At 41.9% G+C, this 11002-nt stretch overlaps 1 protein-coding gene across 1 annotated transcript in view; it reads right to left on the reverse strand.

Annotated features, from left to right (window-relative positions):
- Positions 1-1245: 1245 nt before the first annotated feature.
- The window catches only part of tppp (tubulin polymerization promoting protein), a 59685-nt gene continuing 49928 nt past the window's right edge, over positions 1246-11002 (reverse strand). Inside the window, exons 4-5 of the mRNA XM_084336111.1 lie at positions 3138-3291; positions 1246-1947 (exon numbers count right to left, since the gene is read on the reverse strand). Of these exons, the coding sequence (XP_084192237.1) occupies positions 1738-1947; positions 3138-3291 (364 nt within the window). The 3' untranslated portion in view covers positions 1246-1737. The remainder of the gene's footprint in view (positions 1948-3137; positions 3292-11002) is intronic.

Here is an 11002-nt window from a genome sequence, read left to right on the forward strand (position 1 = left end):
TTTTCAGAGTAAACTGTGTTTAAAATATGATATGCATTGATTTTCACACAATTGGGAATTCTGGAACTAATTTGGCTTCAGATAGATTCAACACTGGTCAGGTTTTGTCCAGTAATGTTCAACGTCCGCCCACCCTGTCTGACAATCCAAATTGTCCTCTGAACCCACTGGTTCTCAATTAGATATTTTCTAATGTTTTAGTCTGTCCAGTAGTTTAACAACAGGCACAGCAGTACAAATGACAAATCCAACAAATGTTAGGCTATTTCCTAATATAGTCTATATGCTTCCGAATCAAATGCAGGATACACAATATCATGCACAAAATACAGTAATTACAGGGGGAAAAAACATGCAGCCAGTGTCTTAAATTAAGCCGTGCGGCTATAGATTTTTTGAAATATACACAATCTTACCACAAATATATTAGAGCTATATAAATCTGACACGGTAACAATATAAGTAAAATGTTAAAAATACAATCTTAAACAACCCAGCTCATCTTCCTCTATGGGCTTCCTTCAGCTAAAAAAAATCACCAATATATTGTTTTTGTAAAATGCATGTTACTGTATCAATGTGGTGTGTGTATATGTTGGAACATATTCCAAGGTCATGGACATAGCATGTCAATAATCAAGAAAGTAAGACGAATAAAGCAGCTTACTGAAATGAAATTGTGAACGGTTTCTTTTGTTATAAGCAGGCCCATTTCCAAAAGTTGGTATAGTATGACCTGTATGTATTTTTGGAATTGGAACATTTAATAAAGCAAGAGGGATGTTAAGACAGAGGTTACAGATGTTAAATCATAACGGAATTAACTACATGGTAATCTTTCTCTAAGCATTCTGAAGTAGGTAGACACATCTTTCACATCGTATTTGTGGTTTCGGTTGAAGGCAAACTATATTCGAATGACAATTGTGTGTAAACTATCATGGAATCAAGACGATTAACAACACAGTAGGTTATGACTCAAACAGATGATTTCATTGACTACGGGGAAGGCAAGCTTAACATTGCAGATGGATTTGACCTCTGATCTCAAGCTCCGCCCTCTTTTCTCAATCCTCCAACCACAACTGTTGCTTCCCTCGGACAAACTCGGAGGGAAAGTGACAGTTGTGAATGATTGGAGGATCAAGAAAAGAGGGCAGGGTTTGGGATAGATCAATTATCAATGTTAATAAGAAACAAACATCTATAATCTCTTCGTCAACAACCCATGCCAATAAGACATTAAACTCAGCTAGAAAGTATACTACAGTACTAAGAATGCATTTGTTGAACTAAATATGGCAATATGACAATTTGTATGGCAAAGTGCAATCTTGTTGACAGTTCATCAAACAGTTTTCCCTCTTATTTGTTTTTCTTGGCATATAGTTGTTCATTGTGCTTAATAAATACTGTAAGGCCCTATACCTAATAACAAAGCTTCAAAATTCATAGCATCGCCGTTTTCTCTCATTTGTTCACTTCAGTGTTAGCAGTAACTTGCTAACTGATTGGAATGTACCAGCTGGTGATGACTTTGTAAAAATAGATGTAAACAGTTTTCCAGTTCTCACACTTCACAAAGAGAGAGGAACTCAAAAGGTCGCATACACACACAAAAAAAAATTGGGCGGGAAAAATATATGAAATCCTATCCTTTTGTGCTTTTATTGAGTACTTTTTCTTTTTTCTTTTATACAAAATTATCCTAGTAGTTAACGGTTCTCCTCTTTGTCCTCACTCTGGTTTGGCTGGGGTGGGTTTGACGACTTTTTTCTCGTAGGACCCTTTGTGCTTGTATCCCGAGACGTATCCCGACGTGTCCACCACCTCCACTCGTCCCGCCTTGCCCTTCCCGCGGCCCGTCTCGTCGAAGCGCTGCTTGTGCGACCCTGTAAACTTGGTGGTGTCAGTGAGACGGGACACCGTCGGAGACGCCACAGCTCTCTGTGAAGAGGATTCAGGAGGACCTTTTGAGTTTGTCCTGCGATTGTTTGTCATATATCATCATGTCGATGATCAACACACTTATGGTAGGAAGGTCAAACATTCTGCCGTAATGTCAAACGGGAGCACTGCCCCCACAATGCTATTCAGAACGCAGTTTCGGCCCTTCCGTTTTCGGGCCACTTCCCTCACAAAAAGCCAAAGTCCCAGACGATACATTCAATTGGTAGAACAAAGAACCACTCAAATTGTAGCCAACCCCTGTGCGCACACAATGGCATTTGATGATTCTCTGGAGAAATGCCTGTCAAAATGGCGTCTGCGTTTTTCATTCAAATGAATGAAATAAATAGGAGCCAACAACAAGGTTTTTGCATCCAAATGTTGGCCCAAGTCTCGACTACAACCGTGTGAAATTGGATTATTCTTTCCGTTTGTGATATTTTTTTTGTCTTTTTCTCCCATGCCAATTCCCTTCCTGGTCATTTCACGCATTACCCTAGTGTCGGTCTGGGGAGGGTGTAGACTATCACATGCCACCTCCAATATGATATGTGGAGTTGCCAGCCGCTTCTTTTCATCTGACAGTTTCACTGGAATGTAACGTGTGCAGAGGTTCACGCTATCTCCCCCAGATCCCCTCCCTGCTGAACAGGCCGGCCGACCAGTAGGAGTTGCTGTTTGCAATGACCAGGACTCATTCCCACCAGCGATCACTGCCAGTTGTGTTCGTAGGGATGACTGACCAAGCCAGAAGTACCGCTGACAGCTGGATTCAAACCCAGAGTCTCTGCGGTGGTAGGCAAGTGCTTAGACCTCTACGCTACCCAGCCGCCCTAGGACTTTTGAGGTTTTAACCAAAAGGCGATGGGTGCACCGAATTCAATGCAGTGTTCTAGCGCTGCTATTTAAAACCCTCTCGGAGGCTCAAAAGGCTGTTTTCCATGATCGATTATAATGGACTATAGCCGGGTCAAGTGATTACAGGAAGTTCCTGTAACAAAATTATTTGTTACGTTTAGATGTTTTCATGTTGTAGACCATCTCACAGAGGTGTAATATGCAATTCAAATAAATATTGGCTCGGCCACCGATCAAAAAAAATAAATAAATAAAGATTTGGGTAGAAAAACGTTTGACCTCCCTACTAATGGTAACCTGTGCTGTTACTGTACTGCGATGAGGCTCACCGTAACTCCCGCTATGATCGGTCCCTTCCCCTCGATCAGCTTGAAGACCTCTGCCTCGGCCTCCTCCCCAGTCTTCTCTTTGTATTTCTTACCGGCCAGCTCGCCGAGCGCTGCCTTGAACTCCTCAAATGTGATGGTACGAGAGGATTTCTTCCTGAAGTGTGAGGAGAAAAGATTCAGATTCCTTCAGATTCCTTTTATTGTCATGTCATTCAGTACCCTTTTACAGCAAAAAAAAACAGTGGAATCCGCATTGTTGTGGTTCCTCGACCATAGCAGCATCCAATATAAAATAAAATAAAAATAGCATAAGATACGATAACAGCAAGATGACTATATACAATTCTAACAATTCTAAGTGTGCAGATGCGCAGTATGCAGATATTACACTATATAATATCTTGAGTCTGGACGGAACAGATGTCACAGTGGTGGAAATACGCATGGCGATTCTGCTGCAGTGGAACTGATTTGTGCATCCATGTACCATAATAAATGTGCTTTGGTTAAGCTTACTTAAAATTAATGCACTCTACGATATAATTCACATTATGACATTTCTTCGATCTTGGCCAGTGCTGTCATATTTGTGAAAATGAACAAAATTGGAAAGGAGACAACTCTCTTCATGATGTAATCGAGAAACAAATCCACAGGAGTCACTCCAGTGATGGTGAGTTCGAGAGCAACTTGTGGACAGTAGCAACACCCAAGGTGGTTGTATTGTCATGCATAACTCAAGAACTAAGTGTGTCAGACATGCACGGACTACAACGTATGACGTATATCATGCCAGTTAGGGTACCTTGTGTATAGTTTACTCTTGCTCATAGTATTATTCAGATTTTAATTCTTTATTCCCTATATTTATTGTAACGTATGATATAACTGATGGGGCATACAGACCCTCAACTGCACCTTTGTTTACACTGTTCTCATATTTTTATATTCAGTTAATTTTATTGCCTATATTTATGTCTTTCTACTATTACCCTGCCCATACCTGTACCTCCTCCCTCCCCCATGCAGCTATGCTGCCTGCATTTCCCTGAGGGGATCAATAAAGGAATATCTTATCTGACTGGACAAGAACCTTGATTTTAATTTAAAAAAAAATTAATTCACAGTTGCTTTTTTCTATAGCAGGGGTTCCCAAACTTTTTCAGCTCGAGACCCAAAAGAGAAATTTGGTGTTTCCCCGGGACCCAAACTTACAAAAATACATCATGAATTGTCATAACATACATTTATAAACTACTGATAAAGAACACAACAAACCATGAATTTCAAATGTATATGAAATGTATTTATTTAATTATAAAAGTACATCACAGCAATAATCAGAGTGTAATGTTAAGTTTCTCATCACCTCATAACATATGTACATACAATTTTGTAACACTTTTAAATTAACAAACATGTTCTACTCGCCTTTCTATTTCTCACCCCTTTTTCAACTCCATTTCTTACCCCCTCCCTCCGTCCCTCAACCTTAAACCCCAACATTGAGCAACATTCTGATTAATTTGTACTGACTTATTTTTTAATTCTACTGACCTGACATGCTAGAAGGGGTATAATATTTAATCTATGGCACAATGAAATCTAATAAGAGGTATGTGGCTGGTTGAAGTTTTCAACCAACAGATCTATTCTGGGCTTGGTTTTTGAAAGTGCTATTCTGAGGTCATGCTGAGCATTTAGTCTGTTTCTGTATTTGTTTTTCAGGTATGCTAGAGTAGAACCCAGATTCACATAAGTATGTGGTGCCAAACTGAATCAACACATCTACGGCTTAAAAAAAAAAAAAAAAAATTATTATTATTATTGGCGACCCAATAAAAACGGGTCCGCGACCCAGAGTTTGGGAAACGCTGTTCTATAGGGTTAAATCATGCTTTCCCCGCCTCCCGTAAACAGGTGGTTATGGCCCTTTTTTTGGTCACAATTAGATTATGGTGACATAGTTTATAGATTTGCTTGAGATTTATCTCCAACTCACCATATAGGACGCATCACTGTACACTTTACTCACTGATTGGTTGGACTTCACTGGCTACACGCAGGTTGCAGCACTGGTATGTTTTCATATATAAGGCTGTTCTTGGTAAACTTCCATGGTACATCAGTTCCAAGCTTGAATTAACTCAAAACTCCCTCAATCTCAGATCCAGGACATGCACTTTAAAATGCTGCCAGTGCTGACTGTGAGGCAAGTAAAAAATAAGCCTGGAATGACCTCCAGACACGTCTCAAATTGATTTTAATAGCTTCAAACAAAAAATATCGGAAATCCTTGCCACCTGCTTTGATGTGTAGCACTTTTCTACTTTACCTCTGGCCTCTGTCCCCTCATGTTGATTGTTACTGTTTTATTTTTCAATTTCGGTTGTATTATGGTACAATGTATGTATGTGTATGTTGTATGGTCTACTGACAACTTGTGTATTGTACTTTGTTATTTATATTTATACAACAGGTAGCTCCGACCACGTATTGTGATTGGTCGAGAGCATTCTAAACAGTATATTCATGATGGGCGGCTACGTGGCGTAGTGGGCAAGGCGCTCGCCACGAATGCCGAGACGCTGGGCTCGCCTGTTCGAGCCCAGCGCTCCACATTGCTTTCAGTTTAGCTGGTCGTTCATACTAATACACATTGGCCGTATTAGGGGGTGGGAAACTGATGGGTGGGGATCGGGCGTTGTGGACAGCGACTCCTACAGGTCGGTTGGTGCGCCTGCGCAGTAGAATCAGGAAGTGTCGGGGGCAGCGTGAGCCTCCCACGCGTTACTCCTCGCCACTGAGAGATCGAGCTGCGCAGGTGAAAAGATGCGACTGCTGTTACCTCAAGTACCGGAGGGGACTTGTGCTATGTATGACTTAGTCCACATTGCAGCCGGCTTGTGGGAGGCAAGAAACAGCGTTCGTGACAGGGGAGGGTTGAATTGGATGATACGAAATTGGGATGGGAGAAAATATAGAAACTGGGAGAAAAAGTGGATAAAAAAAAAAAAAAAGTATATTCATGATATACTCAACTTACGGTTAAATCACCATGAATATACCACTGCGCTGGCTTTAGAATGTTGTAGAAAGTTTCAACTGCCATTCATCAAACGGAAACTGTCAACATGACCTACTCCACGGACAATGTTACGTTTGATTTAACGTACCCGTTAACCATAAACGAGTGGATAGATAAAGAGGACGGGCCTACATCTACCGGTATTCAGAAAAACAGCATTATCAGACATGCCAATCCAACGAAGGACAAGCTCGACGCACTGGAGAAAAGCCACAATGAAACAAGGTGCTGATGACTTTCTCCGACTTTCGCTTGCGTTGCCAAGCTTGTTGATTCACTCCATTTGAAATTCCATAGCAACGAGACATCTTTAGGAACTATTTTTCTACGCCTACCTCCGGTCAATGGTCTCTAACTACACACCCTCAAGACCCCTACGCTCTGCATCTTCTGGCCGCCTCAGACCTACTCCTATCCAAGCTCCGGGAGGGTCATCAAAGAGAAGTCGCCTATTCTCAGTCCTTGCCCCACAATGGTGGAATGAACTACCCACCCCAGTTAGGACCAAAACCCGTCCAATCTTTCGCCATCGACTAAAGACGCACTTCTTCAACCATTATCTGAAATACATTTATTTTTTTAATATAATCTAACCCTAACTAAGCTTACTGTCATGCACTTGTCCTAATAAACTAACCTACACTGTAGCACTCAACACTTTGATGAACATTGTTACTCAGCTGATAGAGTTGTGCCCTTCCTGCTGACTTGTTGTACAGAACTTGTAAGTCGCTTTGGATAAAAGCGTCAGCTAAATGACTAAATGTAAATGTACGCCAAGTTCACTGAAATCGATATAAAAGACCCTAGAACTGTCTGTATTCATCCTATATTTTTCCTGATGTTGCAACCTGCTGTATAAAAGCAATAATACACTCGAAGCCTGTGGTATGTCGTGAATATTGCCATTGTGGTTAAAGGTTTGATGATATCTTATATCTTTTCTTATCTTATCATGGGGTTTATAACTGTTAACATTACAATGAAATTGGGTGCAAAATCTCAAACATTCTGTGAGTCTACAAAGTGCCTGCCATCCATTGTCAATTCATTGTCAGGTATTTTGGATGACAGTCTTTGTTTTCTAGACTCTGCCTTTGGCGAGGAGTTGTCCACACTCACAAATATTGACTCAACTGTCTTTAAGATCATATGAATATAGGATATGCCAACATTATGGGAAATACGCTTATCAGACAGAACATAGATAGCAATTTCCTCTGTGCTTTCAGTAGAAAGCTATCTGGATGCAAACTAGCCTGGTACATATCAGCTTCCATTAATTGGTGTTTGCATCTATCTTCTTGTCTGACTCTGGAGAAGACAGTAGGTGCATTTCCCATAATGCCGGAGTGTTCCTTTAAGTGTCTCTTCATATTGAGTTCTGCCACATCAAGGTGAACTCTAAGCATAGTTTTTCTTATCTTAGCTTATATTGTTGTCACTACTGGCTGACAGCACCATAACACTGAATCTTAGTCATGCACCCCGTCAAACTCGCCAATCACAGTCACCTTCCAAGGGGGATACACTTGTTTAACTGGCCCGTTGCCCGTTACACTTCCATGTTGAAAGTGCATAGTAACACAAACATAAACTGCCATTGCTGTGGTGATAAATCACCTAAACAACAGTCTATAAAGCCACAGTCTCCCCGGGCAACCTGCTGTCATAGCAACAAGATACAGTAAACAGGGCTCTTTGGGTTTATTATTAATTTGACTCCTCCAGTGGCCAGTTCTGTTTGGGAGATCCGTCACTGTTAAACACTTGAGAGCTCCATTCCCCCGCGCTTGTTCCATGCTGTCTAGTGTCAGATGGAAAATAGGACTTCCAGTTGTCCTCTTCTGTCTGAGGAATCTGTCTCTTTGGCACATCCACCCTGCTAAACTAGACTCTTGGGAATGTGCAAATGGATCGGCTATGTAAAATAAACAACAAATGAATCAGCATTTGCGGTGGTTGTGATAAGACAATGGTTTAAAGACTGACACTTCAGACTGGAAATATTCCACAGCTGTCTTGTGTACAAAACCATAATCCAAACGAACGCTATACAATACTTTCCACGGATGCTCTGTGCTTCATATACATAAAGGTCATGAACATGAACGCTGCTGTTCCAACGTATGAAGAAACAATGCGGCTGCCTGCTGTGAAAGGTCAAATGCGAGAATGTGCTAGTAATTAATTAGACCATGACAGATTTCAATCTCATTCATGGTTTATGCTTTGGTGCCTTGGCTCCGAGCAAGCAGACAAACACAGCACGGCAGCGATACAGTAGATCCTTTACTACGCCGTGAGTAATAGGGATGTATTCAGCCACATTGCCGTTATACAGCGGCCATAAAGCTGTTTAATTCTCAATGTGCCAGCGAAGGGCTTTGACTGTGATTAAAAGGAAAGGCATGGATCTACGCGGCTCGCACGGAAGCCTGTGTCGCCATGCCTGGAGTCAGAAACGGCTTAGAACACGTCCCCCTCCCCCATTCCATTCCTCCCCCCGCGTCCTCCGACCGCCTGCCTCTGAAATAATATACACACGCCACACGCTTTGTTAGGATTTTACTGCGCCGCTCTACTGAACACAACCGACGCCGCCGATGCAAAGCTCTGGAACCGATCCAAAAGTACATTTGGAAATATAGGGCCCTGGTTTTAATCTCTCCGGGGGCCAAGGGCTGCAAATTCACGTCCCAAATAGGAGTCGAGACGACTGCATTTTACATTTATAAAGGGCTTCTTTGGCCTTAAATTGGCACTTCACCAACAAAAACAATGCTGATTTATTTTGCACATAATCTCACACACGTCCAAAAACTCTAAAGGGTTTAATTTGCACACATTAATTTAGTTTGACAGTTAGTGAGAGTAAATTAGTTTGAATATGGCCACCAGTGATGTCATCGGGGTCATTGAATCCTTGTGGTGTGTTAATTAGAGCTCAATGGAATTATACAGTATCAGTCCCTATAAGACATGGTATTGCAATTATTTATTCATCTACATCATTTCATGGAGCTGTAATTAAACACTAGCCCTTTTCATGACTGTGATGCACTGAGTGAATACACAGTCCCTTATCCCACCATGTAAAATTCCTACAATTAAGTCTGTCTTGCTTTTCTCTATCAAAGCGCTTCTCGTACAAGTATTGCCGAGAAATTTCAAAGGTACTCACAGTTGCACGAGGGTTTCGGACAGACAAACGCTAGGGTTTGAAAGCTCGGCGTTGCTAATAAAGATTTTTAATAATTTTTTGAAACTGGTCAACACGGCTCAAAACGTGATCACAGCACAGGCGCAACAGGCACCCAAAGCTGGAAATAAAGCAGTTTTGAGCCGTGTTGACCAGTTTCTAGAAATTATTTAAAATGTTTATTAGCAACGCCAAGCTTTCAAACCCTAGCTCGGTGCATCACAGTCACGAAAGGGGCTAATTAAACACAACACAAGGATTCAATGTACCTGACTGGTGGCCATATTCAAAAGTATTTGCCTATGTGTGTGGGATTATGTGCAAAATAAATCAGCATTGTTTTTGGTGAAGTGCCCCTTTAAGAGAGTATAACTATTTTTGTAAATAATTGTTGTCAAAAAATAAGACAATAGGGTTAGCAAAAAGGCAAGAGTCCAACATGAGAGCTGCACTGACTTCCCATTGCCCCACAAATCCACTTCAAGGTCCTTGACCTGACATATTGTGCAGCAAGGGGAACAGCTCCCTCCTACCTCCGGTCAATGGTCAACTACACACCCTCAAGACCCCTACGCTCTATATCTTCTAACTACACACCCTCAATACCCTACGCTCTACATCTTCTAACTACACACCCTCAATACCCTACGCTCTACATCTTCTAACTACACACCCTCAAGACCCCTACGCTCTATATCTTCTAACTACACACCCTCAATACCCTACGCTCTACATCTTCTAACTACACACCCTCAATACCCCTATGCTCTACATCTTCTAACTACACACCCTCAAGACCCCTACGCTCTGCATCTTCTAACTACACATCGTCTAGACCCCTACACTCTACATCTTCTAACTACACACCCTCAATACCCCTATGCTCTACATCTTCTAACTACACACCCTCAAGACCCTACGCTCTACATCTTCTAACTACACACCATCTAGACCCCTACGCTCTACATCTTCTAACTACACACCCTCTAGACCCCTACGCTCTACATCTTCTAACTACACACCATCAAGACCCCTATGCTCTACATCTTCTAACTACACACCCTCTAGACCCCTACGCTCTACATCTTCTAACTACACACCATCTAGACCCCTACGCTCTACATCTTCTAACTACACCTCTCTAGACCCCTACGCTCTACATCTTCTAACTACACACCCTCAAGACCCCTATGCTCTACATCTTCTAACTACACACCGTCTAGACCCCTACACTCTACATCTTCTAACTACACACCCTCCAGACCCCTACGCTCTGCATCTTCTAACTACACACCCTCAAGACCCCTACACTCTGCATCGTCTAACTACACACCCTCAAGACCCCTACGCTCTACATCTTCTAACTACACACCCTCAAGACCCCTATGCTCTACATCTTCTAACTACACACCCTCAAGACCCCTATGCTCTACATCTTCTAACTACACACCCTCAAGACCCCTATGCTCTACATCTTCTAACTACACACCCTCAAGACCCCTATGCTCTACATCTTCTAACTACACACCCTCAAGACCCTACGCTCTACATCTTCTAACTACACACCCTCAAGAC

This window comes from Notolepis coatsorum, assembly GCF_963971535.1.
Source record: "Notolepis coatsorum genome assembly, chromosome: 19".
Taxonomy (NCBI): Eukaryota; Metazoa; Chordata; class Actinopteri; order Aulopiformes; family Paralepididae; genus Notolepis; species Notolepis coatsorum.